The sequence below is a fragment of the Neoarius graeffei genome, chromosome 20 (genome assembly GCF_027579695.1).
Source record: "Neoarius graeffei isolate fNeoGra1 chromosome 20, fNeoGra1.pri, whole genome shotgun sequence".
Classification (NCBI taxonomy): domain Eukaryota; kingdom Metazoa; phylum Chordata; class Actinopteri; order Siluriformes; family Ariidae; genus Neoarius; species Neoarius graeffei.
Window position 1 is genome coordinate 15635060 of NC_083588.1, and position 22035 is coordinate 15657094.

A 22035-nucleotide genomic window follows, 5' to 3' on the forward strand; every position below is an offset into this window, starting at 1 on the left:
TTATATCAGAATGCAAGCAATCGAAGGAATAGGACACGTATTATGAATGCTGACTTCAGCAAATAATTAACCCTGAAACAAGTAAGTAAAGAGCAGTGTCTCTCCCTAGGGATTTCAAATAGCATCCTACCAAACTGACATTTTGAAATAGCATCAAAATCCACCCTATGTTTCGTAAATACATTCAGTCTGTAAACAGGAAGTCGATGTGTGACAGACCTGAAAACTGTATATAAGGTATAGAACCCCAAGCTGAAGCTCGATACCAAATATCAAGCAGTTGTGATTTGTAGTCACTGAGAAAAATGTTATGAAAATTTTGTAAATCCACGCAATACGCTTCATAAATACAGTCAGTCGGTAAACAGGAAGTCGATGTGCGACAAACCCGAAAACGATATACATGGTATAGAACCCCAAGCTGAAGTTTGGTACCAAGTGACTATGATTTGTGGTTGCTGAGAAAAAGGGTATTTTGGACGGACAGCGGTAAACCAGTATACCCCCACTCCGTTGGATATAATAAATTGTGACGTTGCTCGTTTTGTATGCCACTCCCCCCCCCAAACATTGCCAATAAAGGGTGTTATGGCATTTAATACCATCCTCTGTGAAAACAGACAGCTGGGAACAGATACGGATATATTTTATATATATATATATATATATATATATATATATATATATATATATATATATATATATATATGCACACACTCTTATTTATATATAATTTTTAAAATGTATTTATTTTTTAGGCTCTGCCCAAAAGCGGAGCTCCCAATGAGTGTAAAACGTGTTCGTAAATAATCCCATGTTTTGTTTTTTTTTTAAAAGCTAATTAAAAATAAGCTCTGGATAAAAACCCATCTATGTTATGTAAATAAAAGATACAAATTTCACTGTCTGGTGGTCAAGGATTTATGAGATACATTGCCTCGCACTTCCGATCGGGTTCCCTGTGGTGGTACACGTATGTACAGACATCGTACGGTTGCAAAAGCCGTCAAGAATCAGGTCAATGCATTGCCATATTCTCTTAAGTATGGAGCGCCGCTATAATTTTATAATAAAAATCGCCATGTTTGGGATGTCCAATATGTCCAAATTAAAATTACAGTTAGGTCCATATATATTTGGACACTGACACAAATTTTGTTTTTTTACCTGTTTACTGAAACATATTCAAGTTGTAGTTATATAATGGACATAAAGTCCAGACTTTCAGCTTTCATTTGAGGGTATCCACATTAAAATTGGATGAAGGGTTTAGGAGTTTCAGCTCCTTAACATGTGCCACCCTGTTTTTAAAAGAGACCAAAAGTAATTGGACAATTGACTCAAAGGCTATTTCATGGGCAGGTGTGGGCAATTCCTTCATTATGTCATTCTCAATTAAGCAGATAAAAGGCCTGGAGTTGATTTGAGGTGTGGTGCTTGCATTTGGAAGATTTTGCTGTGAAGAAAACATGTGGTCAAAGGAGCTCTCCATACAGGCGAAACAAGCCATCCTTAAGCTGCGAAAACAGAAAAAACCCATCCGAGAAATTGCTACAATATTAGGAGTGGCAAAATCTACAGTTTGGTACATCCTGAGAAAGAAAGAAAGCACTGGTGAACTCATCAATGCAAAAAGACCTGGACGCCCACAGAAGACAACAGTAGTGGATGGTCGCAGAATAATTTCCATGGTGAAGAGAAACCCCTTCACAACAGCCAACCAAGTGAACAACACTCTCCAGGAGGTAGGCGTATCAATATCCAAATCTACCATAAAGAGAAGACTGCATGAAAGTAAATACAGAGGGTTCACTGCACGGTGCAAGCCACTCATAAGCCTCAAGAATAAAAAGGCTAGATTGGACTTTGCTAAAAAACATCTAAAAAAGCCAACACAGTTCTGGAAGAACATTCTTTGGACAGATGAAACCAAGATCAACCTCTACCAGAATGATGGAAAGAAAAAAGTATGGCGAAGGAGTGGTACAGCTCATGATCCAAAGCATACCACATCATCTGTAAAACACGGTGGAGGCAGTGTGATGGCTTGGGCATGCATGGCTGCCAGTGGCACTGGGTCACTAGTGTTTATTGATGTGACACAGGACAGAAGCAGCCGGATGAATTCTGAGGTATTCAGAGACATACTGTGTGCTCAAATCCAGCTAAATGCAGCCAAATAATAATCGGCGTTTCATAATACAGATGGACAATGACCCAAAACATAAAGCCAAAGCAACCCAGGAGTTTATTAAAGCAAAGAAGTGGAATATTCTTGAATGGCCAAGTCAGTCACCTGATCTCAACCCAATTGAGCATGCATTTCACTTGTTAAAGACTAAACTTCAGACAGAAAGGCCCACAAACAAACAGCAACTGAACCGCTGCAGTAAAGGCCTGGCAGAGCATTAAAAAGGAGGAAACACAGCGTCTGGTGACGTCCATGAGTTCAAGACTTCAGGCAGTCATTGCCAACAAAGGGTTTTCAACCAAGTATTAGAAATGAACATTTTATTTACAATTATTTAATTTGTCCAATTACTTTTGAGCCCCTGAAATGAAGGGATTGTGTTTAAAAAATGCTTTAGTTCCTCACATTTTTATGCAATCATTTTGTTCAACCCACTGAATTAAAGCTGAAAGTCTGAACTTCAACTGCATCTGAATTGTTTTGTTCAAAATTCATTGTGGTAATGTACAGAACCAAAATTAGAAAAATGTTGCCTCTGTCCAAATATTTATGAACCTACCTGTATAAATTCCACTGTTCCATGGAACAGTTGGCCTAAAATTCCTGACTCTCTGAATAATGCAGCGAACACTGTATACCCTATACCTGAGGCTCACCTGTTGCTGTTGTTGAGTTGGTTTTGCCATTTCAGACTTCCATCCTCCAAAACACTGTCATACCAGATCACCAAACTGCCAGGAACTTGCTCATGCATCCGATCAGTGAGGTAGCGCAGGAATGGAGCCATGTGTTTCACAGAATCTTTCTACACACACAATATACAATCTTTTGTAGATATCTCACCATTGACATCATGAGGCTTGTCTATACTTAAACCCTACCCTTAACCTCAGAAACCAAAAAGAAAAAACCTTTTGGTCCCTTTTATCTTTGCAAACATAAGCTGCAGTCAGAGGTGGATCCAGGAAAATGGGAAAGGGGGGGCGTTAACCCAGTAAGACCGGGGGTCCAGGGGCCACCAGAGGCCCGCAGAAGCGCTGCAGTTTTTAAATGCCCGGAGATGCATTTTGAGCTGTCAGAGACATGTTTTAAGTGAAGTCTCTTAAAAAAATTACCATATCAAAAACATGTTTTAAAAGTAGGAACTTTCAAAACCATTTTATCAGTCACTGAAAATGATATTGACAGAGTTGCAGGTATATGCTTAGACCATAATTACAACTAATATATGGTAATATTTATGAAAGTTGCATTGTCATATAATGCATTACCACATGACACTACAGTGTCGTACACTGACCACAAAAAAACACCTCATATCAATAAATTATTACCATTTTAGCAACTGCAATCTGAGCTCCTGCTCAGGACATTCCGTGTACGTATAAGACAGTGAATCGAGCCGCTGTCATAAAAATCAAAAAGTGAGGCTCACCCCAAAACGGCACGTGTCCCATGTACATACGCAGGGTATAGTGAGTACAGGGATACCCGATTAATGAATACAGGTAAACAGAGAATGTAAGTGGCCACTTTAGACAGACATAACTATAAACAAAGACTGCAAGAGTTGCATATCTATAATACAAAGTCAGTAACTGCAATCTGAGCTCCTGAGTCTAATAGACTGAGATAACGCTACAATGATTGTGTGAGTTGCAAGTGAACAAGTCCTATAATCAGTCTTAATTCCCAAGACTCAGGGGATTTCAAGCAGACTTTCTTCAGAGCCGTTGCAAAAACCAATATCTCTCACAGACCTATCGAGCCGCTATCGTAAAAATCAAAGTGAGGCTCACCCCAAAACGGCACGTGTCCTGTGTACATACGCAGGGTATAGTGAGTACAGGGATACCCTATTAATGAATACGAGCAGTAGCTGGACAGCCGACACGTGTGTGTGCGCGCAGTAAGCCTGCTGCAGCATCTTATCATTTTGGCTTGTGAACACGTGTGTTAACGATACCATAAACATAAAAGGATGGCACACACCCTTTACAGTGCAGTCCGGGAATACAGTACATTATGTCGATGCACGAAGTTCCCACGCCCTGTTAAAATCCAACAGGACTCGCCCAGCTTGCTTTTCACGGCATTCGTGTCACGAGGGAAAAAACCTAAGCTAGGACCTACTATTAAATATAAATTTATACCATAATCCCACAATAAGGATTTATTTTTTTAAACCTTATTAATTAAAAAACGGCAGGCATATCTTGGTATCTGCAATACGATCAAGTCACAATTCCAAGTAGCCAGGTATTAAAACTTTTTTTTAAATCTGCGCCAGGCAGTTTTTCTTCTTTAAGTAGTTTTCCATTAAGGGGACCAGGTAATGGTTGCCACAAGCTCAAGTGTCAGACACTCAAATCCTTGTGATAACATTTGCCAAAAACCATGCCCCCTGCATCCAGAGTTGAAATAATATACTTTTAAACTTGCTGCACTTCATTTTGTAATATGCAACATAAAGGCAGCTCACACTCAGCACATTCTCTATGTTTACGAGCCAGCCGTCGAACCCGTAACAGTGCGCAATCTGCACCAGTTTATCAGCAACTGAGCGATATTGTTCCTCTCCGGCCAGGAAAACCTCACATATCTTCTTTCCCTCCACCCACTCTGTGATGAAGGTGCCTGTGACACAGAGGGAGGGGAAAGAAAAAAAAAAGCACACACAAAACCCAGTTATTTATTCCTAGTTGAATCACTGCACTTCATCACTTTTTTCAAAATTTTCATGTAAATCAGGCTAAGCAGAATTTCAACAGACCTGACCGACGAGAACAAGAAATCTTACCCACATTAGAGAGAAAACTGACCTAACGAGAGGACGCCGTGTTGATGAGCAGCATTGGTCCACATGGCAGGAGGGACGGTCACTATATTATGGCTGAAGTAGTTGAAGATGTCGATATATTTCCAGTGATAGAACACATACGGTGTGTCCACCTCTGTACCTTGAATAAACCTTCGGGGGGGGGGGATAATGTCTTTGACTCAATTTGTGCATAATACACTATAATATCACATTATACAGTACACTGTACACTTAAGCATACACTTGGGTGTTTATAGGTTTATACACAGTGCTGTGCAAAAGTATTCATTCCCCCTTGGTGTTTGTCCTGTTTTGTTGCATTAAAAGCTGGAGTTAAAATGGATTTTTTGGGGGTTAGCACCATTTGATTTACACAACATGTCAACCACTTTAAAAGGTGCACATTGTTGTTGTTTTTTTTAAATTGTGACACAAACAATAATTAAGATGAAAAAACAGAAATCTGGAGTGTGCATAATTATTCACCCCCTTTCGTATGAAACCCCTAAATAAGAGCTGATCCAACCAATTCACTTCATAACTCACATAATTACTTGATTAAGATCCACCTGGGGCAGCACGGTGGTGTAGTGGTTAGCGCTGTCGCCTCACAGCAAGAAGGTCCGGGTTCGAGCCCCGTGGCCGGCGAGGGCCTTTCTGTGTGGAGTTTGCATGTTCTCCCCGTGTCCGCGTGGGTTTCCTCCGGGTGCTCCGGTTTCCCCCACAGTCCAAAGACATGCAGGTTAGGTTAACTGGTGACTCTAAATTGACCGTAGGTGCGAATGTGAGTGTGAATGGTTGTCTGTGTCTATGTGTCAGCCCTGTGATGACCTGGCGACTTGTCCAGGGTGTACCCCGCCTTTCGCCCGTAGTCAGCTGGGATAGGCTCCAGCTTGCCTGCGACCCTGTAGAAGGATAAACCGGCTAGAGATAATGAGATGAGAAGATCCACCTGTGTGCAATCAAAGTGTCACATGATCGGTCACATGAAGTCTGTATAAATCCACCTGTTCTGGAAGGACCCTGACTCTGCAACACGACTAAGCAAGCAACATGAAAACCAAGGAGCCTCCAAACAGGTCAAAGACAAAGTTGTGGAGAAGTATAGATCAGGGTTGGGTTATAAAAAATATCCCAAACTTTGAATATCCCACGGAGCACCATTAAATCCATGATAGCAAAATGGAAAGAATATGGCACCACTACAAACCTGACAAGAGAAGGCCGCCCACCAAAACTCACAGACCGGGCAAGGAGAGCATTAATCAAAGATGCAACAAAGACACCAAAGATAATGCTGAGGGAGCTGCAAAGATCCACAGCGGAGATGGGAGTATCTGTTCATAGGACCACTTTAAGCCGTACACTCCACAGAGCGGGGCTTTATGGAAGAGTGGACAGAAAAAAAAAAGTCATTGCTTTAAAAAAAAAAAAAAAAAAAAAAAACTAATATTTGGAATTTGCCCAACAGTCTCCCCAAACGCATGGAAGAAGATTCTCTGGTCAAATGAGACAAAAGTTGAACTTTTGGGCCATCATGGGAAATGCCATGTGTGGTGCAAACCCAACACCCTGAGAACACCATCCCTACAATGAAGCATGGTGGTGGCAACATCATGCTGTGGGGATATTTTTCATCTGCAGGGACAGGAAAGCTGGTCAGGACTGAAGGAAAGATGGATGGCACTAAATACAGGACAATTCTGGAGGAAAACCTGTTTGAGTTGGCTAGAGGTTTGAGACTATGACGAAGGTTCATGGTCTAGCAGGACAATGACCCTAAACATACTGCGAAAGCTCCAGTGGAGTGGTTTAAAGGGAAACATTTAAATGTCTTGGAACGGCCTAGTCAAAGCCCCAACCTCAATCCAATTGAGAATCTGTGGCATAACTTGAAGATTGCTGTACACCAACGTAACCCATTTAGCTTGAAGGAGTTGGAGCAGTTTTGCCTTGAGGAATGGGCAAAAATCCCAGTGGCTAGATGTGCTAAGCTAATAGAGACATATCCCAAGAGACTTGCAGCTGTAATTGCAGCAAAAGGTGGCTCTACAAAGTAATGACTTTGGGGTGGGGTGGGTACTTATGCACACTCCAGATTTCTGTTTTTTCATCTTATTGTTTGTGTCACAATAAAACAACAAGTTTCGTCTTTAAAGTTGTAGGCATTTTGTGTAAATCAAATGGTGATCACCCCCCAAAAATGCATTTTAATTCCAGCTTGTAATGCAACAAAACAGGACAAACACCAAGGAGGATGAATACTTTTGCAAGGCACTGTAATCACGAATATACCACATAGTAATCTCTGATGGCTCTGATTTGATTTGACCCCCAGTTCAATGTTACTGGATACTGCGTGTGTATATTTATGACGTTATATATATTTTTTAAGCCGATTCCAGTTCCAGATGTACTGGACCAGTACAAAACACGGAAAAGCTTAAGGGACTTTAAATTTCCAAAAGGACTCTTCACTATTTAGAAAACAATAGGAAATCCCAAAGACCTACTAAGAGCTCAATATTTGTTTATTTTATATTTGACTCTGTCATCAACTGTTAATGAAAAATGTTAAGTGTTAGTAAAGTGAAGAAGTCAGTTGGAGACAGTACCTGTCCTCCAGGTATCCTCCCATCATGTCATGACAGACGAGGGTCCTCATCGAAGAGTCCTTCAGTGGCGGCCATCTTTTCCTCAACGGGACGGTGGCCCTGTTGAATGGATTTGCATTGCTTTGCTTCCAGGAAAGCAGCTCATCTAAAGACTTCAAGGCAGAGCTGATGGGCTCAGTCGTGTCCTGATCGTAGTCTTGTGCTAGTCAATGGGCATCATTCGAAGAAGTTTTTAGTAGTGTAACTGTACGAACATTGAAAGAGTCTCTGGACTAATGTAGTCTGCATTGAGACTTGTGTGAAATGAACTAGTCTGATATACTACTTGACATAGTAGTATTTGATTTGGGATGCAGCCCTATGTAGCCCATATGATGTGTGATGCTTTATTTTTGTGAAAAAGTAAAATTCGTCTATAACGGAGAGCTTTGTATAATCATTCTAAGTGGTCTCAGGACTGCTCAGAGCTTTTTGAAGCCATGTGTCTGGAGGCTGTTTGAGAAAGGTGCTATATAAATTGAAATAATAATAAAAAAAATTTATGATGTATAATATTCAAGTTGCAATGACAAATTATAACTTCTATCCTACGTTTACGAATCAACGGTTAGGTGATGAAAGCCCAGCTCAACGAACACACCTCAGAACTGTCAAGTTTTCAGTGTCATTTCTACAGTAACAGCCAATTCACATAGATTTATAACTTGACTTCAACATCTGCTGTTATTTAACCCCAAAAAAATGTCAAATCTGTTACATGATGATATGTTTAACATTTACGGAAGCAGTCTCCAGTGTTCGCCCTTTATTTTATCTGTAAAATTTCCACTCAAAAATATTCAAGACGCAGGACTTTGTACTTTTCCTGTTTCGCTTTTTTTTTTTTGTCTTACTAATATCAAGAAATAAATAAAAGGAGACTGATGAAAGAATGACTGTTTACAGCTGTCGTAACGTATGCGATAACAGGAACATGGGTTCACGAGAATGTAAAATTGACGAATAAATTAAAAATGTTTCATTGTTGGTAAATTGCTGTAGTATAAGAGAAATAAAACAGTTCAGGACATGCTATTCTAGAAACCGCAACAACATCATTGATAATTTTCAACATGTTTTACTCTTTACACATTATGCAACGGTCAATAAATTTTGCACATTCGGAATAAAATCATCTCTGACACATCACGTACCAGACAGATGAGATGGCTTGAAGGTTATGACTTCATGGACAATTCTCTGATCCTCTGACTCATCTAAGCAAGACTCAGATCTGATAAACAGGATTAATTAACATGAATAAAAGTAAATTAAGATTTTTTACTACTTCTACAACAGAGCTGGTTTTGGGCAAGAGCATGAGTTTGTGCATGAAAGACAGGCAGCAAGAGAAATCAGCTGATTAAAGAGAACAGGATAAATGAAAGAAATGAGGAATGATTTGCCTTATTTATTAAGAAATGGGTTCTTTCATTGTAACTGTTAACGAGGGAAACTATCACATATTGCATACTTATTTCATGTTTACCTGCTATACCTCAAGTGCCCTTGACTGTTTGGTTATTTGAACCAATTTGTGTGTGTGTGTGTGTGTGTGTATATATATATATATATATATATATATATATATATATATATATATGTGTTTAGTCTATGTCTAGTTCATATCTAGAGTGTTTATACTGTTTATATTGTCTGTGTGTAGTTCATATCTAGTGTTTATCCTGTTTATATTGTCTGAGTATTTAGTCTGGGGTGGCACGGTGGTGTAGTGGTTAGGGCTGTCGCCTCACAGCAAGAACGTCTGGGTTCGAGCCCCGTGGCCGGCGAGGGCCTTTCTGTGCGGAATTTGCATGTTCTCCCCGTGTCCGCGTGGGTTTCCTCCGGGTGCTCCGGTTTCCCCCACAGTCCAAAGACATGCAGGTTAGGTTAACTGGTGACTCTAAATTGACCGTAGGTGTGAATGTGTGTGTGAATGGTTGTCTGTGCCTATGTGTCAGCCCTGTGATGACCTGGCGACTTGTCCAGGGTGTACCCCGCCTTTCGCCCGTAGTCAGCTGGGATAGGCTCCAGCTTGCCTGCGACCCTGTAGAACAGGATAAAGCGGCTAGAGATGAATGAGATGAGTGTTTAGTCTGTCTTGTTCTTATCTAGTGTTTATACTGTTTATTTATACTGCTTATATTGTTTGAGTGTTTAGTCTATGTCTAGTTCCTATCTAGAGAGTGTTTATACTGTTTATATTGTTTGTTTGTTTTTCAATTATTCTATTTTTATTTATTGCATTGCCTGTTTGCACCGTGGGTCAGAGAGGACTGAAATTTCATCTGTGCTGTATGTCGAGCATGTATAGCATATTTGACAAAGTTGACTTGACTTGATACTTATTGTCCTGTCTGTCTTGCAAATAGTTTACAACATACACTTTAAAAACTGCAAAAACTAAAGTTATAACTAACCTATAAAACTAAAGTTTAGAGTAAAGAACTTCTTATACAGCTGGTGCAACTTCTTCTTCTTGTTATAGTCGCAAAGTGAAAGTGTAATTACAGTTTATTTAAATACCCACCCAGTTTCTGTTTTAGCAATCTTTCCGTCTGCATTCTCAGTGTCCTCTCTCTTTCTTCTCCTGTTAACATTCTTCTGTTTCACTTCACTCGAGTCACCGTCCATTTATAAACAACAGCCGCTTACTTCAGATTTGCAGAAAAACAACAAACGTGAATTTGAAAGTCTGGACACCAGTGAGCGCTTCCGCATTAACTCTGATTGGTTAAACTGGTCCCGTTGTTTTTACGTTACATAGACTCCGGAAGTGAATTAGGCGCGTCTGAGTGACGCAATCTGGCCGCCATCTTACCACTCTCATCACGTGAGTGACGCTATCTGGCCGTCATCTTACCACTCGCATCGCATATATTTGGTTTATGTTTAAATCGTCGTATCCTATTATTTTCTCAACTTAACCACATTCCTACACAGCTCTCCTCTTCACTGTTATTGTTTTTTTTCCAGTCCAGTCTCTGATCATTTTTGAACGGCTATTCTACTACTATAATTATTTTTAGGGAGATTATTTCAGTTTTTCTCTTCAAGTGTAGCTTTCCTATCTCATCTCATCTCATTATCTCTAGCCGCTTTATCCTTCTACAGGGTCGCAGGCAAGCTGGAGCCTATCCCAGCTGACTACGGGCGAAAGGCGGGGTACACCCTGGACAAGTCGCCAGGTCATTACAGGGCTGACGCATAGACACAGACAACCATTCACACTCACATTCACACCTACGGTCAATTTAGAGTCACCAGTTAACCTAACCTGCATGTCTTTGGACTGTGGGGGAAACCGGAGCACCCGGAGGAAACCCACGCGGACACGGGGAGAACATGCAAACTCCACACAGAAAGGCCCTCGCCGGCCCCGGGGCTCGAACCCAGGACCTTCTTGCTGTGAGGCGACAGCGCTAACCACTACACCACCGTGCCGCCCAGCTTTCCTATCTATTTATTTAAAATGTTATTGGTATACCAACACAAAGACTTCCTTTCTATTTAGGACGGCTGTTGAAACAGGATTATTTTGTCATGTTATTTGCCATTTTCACTTCATTCTCGGGCGGCACGGTGGTGTAGTGGTTAGCGCTGTCGCCTCACAGCAAGAAGGTCCGGGTTCGAGTCCCGTGGCCGGCGAGGGCCTTTCTGTGCGGAGTTTGCATGTTCTCCCCGTGTCCGCGTGGGTTTCCTCCGGGTGCTCCAGTTTCCCCCACAGTCCAAAGACATGCAGGTTAGGTTAACTGGTGACTCTAAATTGACCATAGGTGTGAATGTGAGTGTGAATGGTTGTCTGTGTCTATGTGTCAGCCCTGTGATGACCTGGCGACTTGTCCAGGGTGTACCCCGCCTTTCGCCCATAGTCAGCTGGGATAGGCTCCAGCTTGCCTGCGACCCTGTAGAAGGATAAAGCGGCTAGAGATAATGAGATGAGACTTCATTCTCACGGTCACATCTTAACAGTATTTATTGGTCGCATAATTCACTGTCACAATATTCATGCAGCTTGCGACCGATATGACCAATAAACACTGTTAAGACATGACTGTGAGAATGAAGTGAAAATGGCAAATCTCATCTCATTATCTGTAGCCGCTTTATCCTGTTCTACAGGGTCGCAGGCAAGCTGGAGCATATCCCAGCTGACTACGGGCAAAAGGCGGGGTACACCCTGGACAAGTCGCCAGGTCATCAGGGCCGACACATAGACACAGACAACCATTCACATCTACGGTCAATTTAGAGTCACCAGTTAACCTAACCTGCATGTCTTTGGACTGTGGGGAAAACCGGAGCACCCAGAGGAAACCCACGCGGACACGGGGAGAACATGCAAACTCCACACAGAAAGGCCCTCACCAGCCACGGGGCTCGAACCTGGACCTTCTTGCTGTGAGGCGACAGCGCTAACCACTACACCACCGTGCTGCCCAAAGATACACTGTATAAGAGAAAAACTGAAATTATCTCTGGTTAAATAATTATAGTAGTAAAAGAGACGTTCAAAAAAAAAAATCACCAGAGACTGGACTGGAAAAGGGGGCGGCACGGTGGTGTAGTGGTTAGCACTGTTGCCTCACAGTAAGAAGATCCTGGGTTCGAGCCCAGCGGCCAACGAGGGCATTTCTGTGTGGAGTTTGCATGGTGTCCGTGTGGGTTTTCTCCAGGTGCGCTGGTTTCCCCCACAGTCCAAAGACATGCAGGTTAGGTTAATTGGTGGATTTAAGTTGACTGTAGGTGTGAATGTGAATGGTTGTTTATCTCTATGTGTCAGTCCTGCAATAACTTGGCGACTTGTCCAGGGTGTACCCCACCTCTCGCCCATAGTCAGCTGGGATAGGCTCCAGCTTGCCTGCGACCCTGTAGGACAGGATAAGTGGCTACAGGTAATGGATGGATGGACTGGAAAAGGGAAAATAACAGTGAAGGACCGTGCTATGTAAGGAATGGGGGTAAAGTGGAGAAAATAGGAGGTAAGGAAAAAAGTCAGGAGATACTTTTCTTGGGGCAAATTTGATTGGATACGACGGTTTAACACACAAGCCAAATACATGTGATGCAAGTGGTAAGATGGCGGCCAGATGGCTTCACTCGTCTCTGCAGTGGGAAATAGGCTCTGAGCTCTCCAGATTTTATATACCGTAGAGCTTAGTATATTGTTTGCACATTGTTGCTTTTTTAAAATTATATTTTATGCTATAGTGAGCTTTTTTTCTTGTAGTACAAAATAATAATTCATGCAGCCATCCGTTATCTGTAGCTGTCTATCCTGTGCAGGGCCGCGGGCAAGCTGGAGCCTATCCCAGCTGACTATGGGCAAGAGGCAGAGTACACCCTGGACAAGTCAACAGGTCATCGCAGGGCTGACACAGAGACAAACCACCATTCACACCTACGGTCAATTTAGAGCCACCAATTAACCTAACCTGCATGCCTTTGGACTGTGGGGGAAACCGGAGCACCCAGAGGAAACCCATGCAGATACGGAGAGAACATGCAAACTCCACACAGAAAGGCCCTCGTCGGTTGCTGGGCTCGAACCCAGGAACTTCTTGCTGTGAGGCGACAGTGCTAACCACTATACCACCGTGCCACCCCAAAGTAAAAAATAAAAAACCCTCCACGTCCCGAACGAGTCAGCTCTTTTAGGTGGCACTTGAGGGCCCTTTTGGATTTATCATTATCTTAAGTTGTAGCCAGTACCATATCGCTACTCTGTCTGCATATTTTAATCAAATTGCTTTCACGAAAACCTCTATTCAACATAAGATAAACTTTATTCATCCCACGGTGGGGAAATTTACATATTTCAGCAGCTCACAAACAGAAAAAGAGTCAGATCTGAGCCTTCTGTGTTAGCGTGAATAGTGAGTCCAATGTTTGACTCTGTGAGTATGAAGCAACATGACAAATAGTTTTTATAACATTCAGTTTTAAATAATGCTATTGTGTTAAATCAAGGTATAGTACGATTTTACGAAACAATACCACCATATTCAGGCCAAGAAGAACTTCTCACTGGTTCACTGTGCAAACAACAAATGACACCGAGTCATTTGGGAGTCAAAAGAGTCGGTTCTTCTTGGTGAATGAAATGATCTGATATGATTCAAAGAAAAAATTCAATGAAAAATTATATGATTCAATCTATCCTTAGAATGAACACATGCAATAAGTGAGTAAGAGGGAAAAATATGTGCCTGCAAATATCTATCGCCACTCAAAACAGACTAATTCAGGTATATTCTGGCTGAAGTAACGACTCTGTTAGAAAAGTTCTCAATTGTTTTAATATTGAAATGAGGCTTGACATTGTATTTGTTTATGATGTACGTTTTCAGATGCAAATGAAAACTGTTGAGCATGTTGCTGTGTATTTTGTACTTTTCTGCCGGAAAGACTTCTTCGTGTTTTGGGTTTGCTTTTTTTTTTTTTTGCATTTATGAATTATGAGATTTTTACATCTGTTGTGTTGTTTTAAAATGAATAAAAAGGATTTTTTAAAATATTCATATTCCACCATTTCACTTCTTTTTTTTATTATACAACAGGATAAACAAAGAATATGCAAACAACCAGACATGCCAGTTCAAAAATAAAATATTAAAAGAAGGAAGTATAAATAAGAAAAAATAATTCCAATGGAGAAAAGGGAAAAAAGTATATATATTTTTTTAAAAATGGTACAAGTAACAGACATCTTTAATAAAAACATTCTGAATAGAATTTGATAATAGGTAAATTTTTCTTCTTATTTTTTAAATATATTTTAGAGACTCAAAATAATATTTCATTTTGATTAAAAATAACTTAAATGATGGAGTTGTTTCTGATATTTTGGCCTTGTGGATATGAAATTTTCCTAACAAAATAAAAAGGTTTACAATGTTACAAATGTTGTTGTTCTTCTTCTTCTTCTTCTTCTTCTTCAAGGTTTTATGGCGGTTGACAAATCAACTTAAAGTGCCATTCCACCATTGGATGTATTCTTTGGCATAAAATACAATATATTTTGACAACATATATAAATGGTATCACTAGATAGAGAAATCTTTTAGCTTCAAAATGATATATCAAACATAATTTTTTGACAACGACAAGTATATTAATTTTGCGACCAAAGTCACCTACCCTTTTAATTTCCGCGCGTGATGTCATCGGCAGGTTCCCCTTCTTGTGTACCACGTGACGTGGCACATATTATCAGCAATGGCGGATAGAACGCGATAAAAATAATACCAATAAATCTAGCTAATACCAATAAATCTAGCTAACTGAAAGATTAACTCAAAATTTTTCGCAATTTTTTTGGCCCCCATATACGAGGAGAAATGACTCTCTCACTTTGGGGGTTTCCTGGTCTAAAAATAGACCGACACGTGGTACACAAGAAGGGGAACCTGCCGATGACATCACGTTTCACTATCGCATGGAAATTAAAAGGGTAGGTGACTTTGGTCGCAAAATTAATATACTTGCCATTGTTAAAAAATTATGTTTGATATATCATTTTGAAGCTAAAAGATTTCTCTGTCTAGTCATGTTGTCATAAAATATATTGTATTTTATGCCAAAGAATACATCCAATGGTGGAATGGCACTTTAAAGGTGCTTTACCACCACCGACTGGGCTGGAGTGTGGAACAGGAGCTATAAGGGAGGGGGTAAAAACAAACAAACCCAAATTATATTCTTTTCGCTATTTCTGTATCCTTCAAAAACTTCGTAATATAATGATATATCTGACTTGATGCTCTCCCTAATAAACCAGGTGATGTGAAATTATGATGATTAACCATTCTGAGAGATTTAAAAAGCTCATTTCTCTCACGTTCATATTTCTTGCGGTGACGTATTACATGCTCTACTGATTCTGGATGGCTACAATATTCACAATTTCCGGTTGGGTGTTTGCTTATTATGTTTAGAGAAAAGTTAAAGCTAGACCGCCTTTCAGATTTTTCAAGTGTAGGTCATAAAAATAAATTCCCCTGACACCTAATTATTTTTGTTTAGTGGACCAAAAGCTAATGAATTCGAATCATAGACTTCCAATCTTATTTGTTTTTTTTTCTCAAATGGAACAATTGATGAATTTAGGGCCATGTGGCCCGAAATTCTCTGCTATTTTTTCCTGCTTCACCATGACCCAATACAAGATACTACATCATGCATGACGTGGTGGGCTTTCCCTGTTCGCGCAAGGCATTATGGGATACAAATTTGAAACAGTAGAGAAAAATGGAGGATGTGAGTGTGAGAATGAAACATGAAAGACTGACTACAGTCACAGAAAGCGAGAAGAAAAGATATGTTATATACAAAGGAAAGGGAACACAGGACCAAACTAATAAATATCGGCGGTCAAAGAGCACCTCGGTGTGATCAGCTGTTCGTGTCACGACAAAATGATGTAACTTTATCAGTGCACGGTCAAAGTAAACCTGTGCATGCAGACACAGACTTCCTCTGTCTGCTTGACTGCGTGAAGCGAGCAAAGTTGCATTTTATGGCTTCGAAGCTAAGTTTTAGTGTGCCGTTTCTAGAACACAACATCAAGAAAACGTAGAATGGAAGAGCAGGTTTCTAAGCTACCTAAAACTAGCAATGGCAATTACTTTATTACATCATGTATTCAGGCTGCCAGTCAGTGTGTGACCCCCCTTTTGAAAAATCCTAGCTACACCCATGCCTCACTATCGCAACCCCCATTTTCCTGCACAGTTGACCCCAGGTACTTGAATTCACCAACTTGAACTCCGGGGCCAACAATATTGCCACTAATTTTGTTGTATACACTGTCACATTGTCAGTCACGCTTTTCTTAATACTAACTCCATTCTTTGGGACAGAATAGCCAGACACAAACAGGACAACGTAGTGTATGCAATTCAGTGCAGTGAGGAATGCACGGACTTGTACTGTATATTGAGGAAACAAAACAACCGCTTCACAGGCGCATGGCTCAACACAGGAGAGCCAGTTCCTCAGGCCAGGACTCTGCTGTCTACCTTCATCTTAACAACAAAGGACACTCATTTCAGGATTGCAACGTATGCATTTTAGCCAGAGAGGATCATTAGGGGGGGGGCGTCGTGGATAAGGTGCCATACCATAAATCCGGGGACCCGGATTCGATTCCGACCCGAGGTCATTTCCCGATCCCTCCCTGTCTCTCTCTCCTGCTCATTTCCTGTCTCTACACTGTCCTATCAAAATAAAGGTGAAAAAAGCCCAAAAAATATCTTTAAAAAAAAAAGAGAGGATCGTTGGTATGAGCGAGGAGTTAAAGAAGCCATTTTTTGTCAACCTGGAACAGCCATCACTGAACAGAGGTGGTGGTCTAAGACATCATTTATCAGCCACCTACAATGCAGTCCTTGGCACACTTCCCAGACAACTGAATGCACACCAAAACCCAGCTGTTTTCAGTGACTCACAGGAGGACAGAGAGAACTGACAATCCAATGATCACCCCAACGACTCTCTAGGCCGTTCAAACCCAGCCCCCAGTGACCCACACCAACAGGATGACTCAACGACACCTTAGCATCTTGTTTTTCATCCATGAGAGGATAAATACCTGATACTCCCTATTAGTCAGATAGGGAGGAAAAGGCAAGGAAAAACTCCCTCAGATGACATGAGGAAGAAACCTTGAGAGGAACCAGACTCAAAAGGGAACCCATCCTCATTTGGGCAACAACAGACAACATGACTATAACATTAACAGGCCTAACATAAAGTCAGCTTCGTTGATGCTATAAACCCCCCATCGATGGAAACCCGAGCGCAAAACCCTTCATGACAACCGCAGCCCCAAAGTCAGCAAGTCAACCGCAGCCCCAAAGTCAGCAAGTCAACCGCAGCCCTAAAGTCAGCAAGTCAACTGCAGTCCCCAGCCACAAAAGCACCACTGCAAGAGTCCAGAGCGTCCTCCAGGCGCAACCCCCAACTGTCCAGATGGGACCGCCCTCCACAGGAGCGATGCGATGAGATGAGACTCCAACCAGACACAGGGCACCAGGATGGATCAGGCAGGTCTGACGAGCAGAAGAGGTCAGCATCTTGATCCCAGGAGAGAGAAAGAGAGAGAGAGAGAGAGAGAGAGAAAACCACAGGTTGTTCGGTATGCCCAATGTCACCTGAATAAGTAGGAACAGTATACATATTGCACTGAGTACAAGCAGGGACTCCGGCAAAACTAACTATGACAGCATAACTAAAAGGGGAGAGCCAGAAGGTAACACAGGCATGAAGGAGCTCAGGGATATAAAGCAGCCAGCCACTACACCGTCAACAAACTCGAGTGAGCGAATGAGTGGGGGACTGACAGCATCCATACATCCCAGTTTACCAAAACACTATATTGCTTAGTTTACACGTACCCGGGTATGTATAGAAACGGATAACCCCGCCTCTCCGTTTTCAAAAATATTCACGATTACACCAGACCGTTCTCCAAAATATCTGCATTTACATGGATCTGCATAGATACGCGGCTAAGCGCTATTATGAGCATGCCAAACATATAGGTGGCAGTATAAGGAGAAGTATAAAGCCATATTAGCCTATCAGAATCGTGAAAATACAAATGACATGATGGCGGCGACGTTGGTAAGCAGCAAGCTTTGTCCTGGTGGGAGGAAAAGTGCCTGAAAAACTGCGACCCTCCTCGCAGTCCTTCTCCTCTGCTCCTCATAAAGCAGTTATAGTCCTATTTGCAAATGCAAACAAACCAAAAGTGTTTGCAAATATGTAAAAAGGACGACCACCCGTGTTGCATCCATGAGACCTTTTTTTAATTTTAATTTTATTTATTTAATTTAAGATTAGACAATACAACAACAAAACAGTAAGAACAAGTGAAAGATAAAGTGACAGACATTCCAAGACATGACAAAGGCATAAATCAAAAAATAAGTAATATAGAAAAAAAATAGGGGTGATAAGATAAATAAGTGAATAAAATAACATAAAATAATAAATAGAAATAAGTTTAAAGAAAGAAAAGGAGATATAAAACAGGGCAAATTGAAATGACAGACAGTTTCACTTAATGTAATTTGAATAAAATTGAATAGCTGATAAGCACTTTTTGTTGGATTCGATATGTGACAGAAACTCAAAATATATTTTAATTCAATTAAAAATAATGGGAATGAGGGGGTTGCCTTGGACATTTTGACTTTATGTATATGGAATTTACCTAGTAATATAAGGAGATTAATTATGTTAAATTTATTATTGTACGAGAAAGTGCCAAAAATAATGATTTTCTCATCAAAGTGATACTTGACTGTAGTTTTAGCGAAAAGAAAATTTTCCAAATCTTTCCAAAAGGTGATACAAAATGGGCATTTATAAAATAAATAGATGATACTTTATCTTTTTTACAAAAGGTAAAGCTGTCATCGATATCGGAAAATCTGGAGATGTATGCATTAGTAGGATAGATGTTATGTAATAGTTTAAGATGTAATTCTCTGATTTTGTTAGAAATTAAAAATTTAAATGGGACAAGCCAAGCTCTACTCCAGTTTATATATTTGAAGAGGGAGTTCCAATAAGTCTTTCCATTAGGAGTTATTTTCCTTTTGCTATAAAGCCATCTTTTAATATGTTTATTTGTACATTTATAACTAATAAACTGGATTCCATCTAAATAAAGTGTCTGTTGAAGGTTAATAACCTCGTGTAGATTACTACAGCCTTTCATTAGCTCTTTCAAACCACTGGGAATAGAGCTAACTATAAATCTATATTCCTAGTTGCATCCATGAGACCATCAAACCAAAATATTGAGCGCCTGACGCAAATATTGTTCTGTGACGCATATTGTGACGTCGGGAAAACCTACAACTCCGTTTTCCACGATCTACACGCAGGCATGAAAATGGAGTTTTCAGAAATCTCCACTTTGCCTGGAGTTTTCAAAGATATCCGTTTTCAGTGACTGAAACCTCCATTTATGTGTAAATGAGAGGTGCAACCGCATAAATAAATGAGCCATTCCACCGAATCGGTGCCATTTCCGTCCCTAGAAAATTATATGTATAAATGCACATAAAAAGTGCTTTAAAATTCATTTCCTTATTATGCAGAATGTCCTGCACATTGATCTGATTTCAAATTTAAGATATATAATTGTAAGGATTAATAAAAACTACCTAAAACACTGAAAAATAGCATGTGTTACCTGTCCCCGCACTCCATACTTAACTATGAAATATTATGATTAAAATCCTTCAGAAACAGTATTTCTTTTGCACTGTTGTGTGACTCCATATCCTATCCATGGTTTAAATATATATTTTTTTCATAAGAAATCCACAATATCTTAGTTAAAATACACATTTTAGTCGTGTCCCTGGGTTTTCACTCAGTCCTGTTACCCAAACATATTACCCCATCTGACAAATTTGGAACGTTCCATAAATTACATGCTCAACAGGAAGTTACATCAGTTGTGTCTTCTGAAGACCATGGGAAGACCAAAAGTTAGTTCTCTCATTTACTTTTCTGTATATTTGATTATTTTTTTTTAAACTTTGACTGATAAGGTCAATGTCAACATACTGTCCTGTTACTTAAATTATTTCTTAGATGATATTTGTTTATTTTAAAAATACAATTTTTTGGTAAATCACAAGAATGTGCTAAGTGTGGTCATGCTATTAGCGATGACGCCATGTGGCTTAATTCCATGTATTAGCTAATCCTAGGCTAAAAACTCAGTCCTGTTACTCATATAAAGAGTATGCAGCCATCTTTGGCTTCCAAACCTTGTAAAAAAAAAAAAATAACGCAGCCTGAGGTTGACCAATACACATTTTGAATAGTTAAATATGTGTGTTATTATAATCAGTGTTGAAAAGATATAACAAATTAAGTTTAATTTGGGAGCGGTACAACAAGCAAATGGCACCCATTCAGTGGAATGTCCCAAATATCCGTCTTCATAGATATCCGGCTACGTGTAAACGGGTTATATGTCTGAGGACCCTCCAGATCTACTCCTTTACCTCATAAACACAAGTAACAAAAGGCTTGACTAAACAGATATGTTTTTTATGATTAGAAACATAAAAACCCATATAATTTTGAAGAATATCCCTCAGTGATAGTTTCTTAGATTTCTTTCCTGATGAATGTCAGTGTTGTTACATTAACATTTAAGGGTTGTTTTACAATCAGGGTACAAAGTTTGTGTCACAGGGGTCCAAAATTCAAATTGATTCAAACTGGTTCTTGTACCAGAAGGTCCTGGGTTTGAGCCCCGGGGCTGGCGAGGGCCTTTCTGTGTGGAGTTTGCATGTTCTCCCCGTGTCCGTGTGGGTTTCCTCCGGGTGCTCCGGTTTCCCCCACAGTCCAAAGACATGCAGGTTAGGTTAACCGGTGACTCTAAATTGACCGTAGGTGTGAATGTGAGTGTGAATGGTTGTCTGTGTCTATGTGTCGGCCCTGTGATGACCTGGCGACTTGTCCGGGGTGTACCCCGCCTTTCGCCCGTAGTCAGCTGGGATAGGCTCCAGCTTGCCTGCAACCCTGTAGAACAGGATAAAGCGGCTAGAGATAATGAGATGAGATGAGATGGTTCTTGTACCAGTTTTTAATTGAAGGACAAGTTAAAGAACAGATTTCAGGTAATTTTTTGACATATGTGTATGGTAGTTTTGTGTAATCTGCTATAAGATGGGAGAAACAAATGAAGTGATTCTCGGAGAGGACTTTTTTTTGACAATTCAGAATCCACTACTTCCATAGTGCTTTTAAATATAAGGCTGTAAGCTTTGTGTTAGTTGTCTCTAATATTTATGTCCCAATATCTTGGCCACATTTTAAGATGAAAATAATCTCATCTCATCTCATCATCTCTAGCCGCTTTATCCTGTTCTACAGGGTCGCAGGCAAGCTGGAGCCTATCCCAGCTGACTACGGGCGAAAGGCGGGGTACACCCTGGACAAGTCGCCAGGTCATCACAGGGCTGACACATAGACACAGACAACCATTCACACATCTTCACATTCACACCTACGGTCAATTTAGAGTCACCAGTTAGCCTAACCTGCATGTCTTTGGACTGTGGGGGAAACCAGAGCACCCGGAGGAAACCCACGCGGACACGAGGAGAACATGCAAACTCCGCACAGAAAGGCCCTCGCCGGCCACGGGGCTCGAACCCGGACCTTCTTGCTGTGAGGCGACAGCGCTAACCACTACACCACCGTGCCGCCCATGAAAATAATCATTTTAGAAGATATGTTATTTTATATTGAAAAATTAGCTGTCTCGGACAGAGAGGACTTTTTTTTGACACAATTACATACTAATTTGATCAAAATAGTCTGAAAACTTA

At 40.5% G+C, this 22035-nt stretch overlaps 1 protein-coding gene across 1 annotated transcript in view; it reads right to left on the reverse strand.

Annotated features, from left to right (window-relative positions):
• engase (endo-beta-N-acetylglucosaminidase) overlaps positions 1-10390 on the reverse strand; it is a 47483-nt gene extending 37093 nt beyond the window's left edge. Inside the window, exons 1-6 of the mRNA XM_060901314.1 lie at positions 10197-10390; positions 8821-8900; positions 7628-7829; positions 5014-5162; positions 4674-4828; positions 2848-2996 (exon numbers count right to left, since the gene is read on the reverse strand). Of these exons, the coding sequence (XP_060757297.1) occupies positions 2848-2996; positions 4674-4828; positions 5014-5162; positions 7628-7829; positions 8821-8900; positions 10197-10300 (839 nt within the window). The 5' untranslated portion in view covers positions 10301-10390. The remainder of the gene's footprint in view (positions 1-2847; positions 2997-4673; positions 4829-5013; positions 5163-7627; positions 7830-8820; positions 8901-10196) is intronic.
• Positions 10391-22035: the final 11645 nt, after the last annotated feature.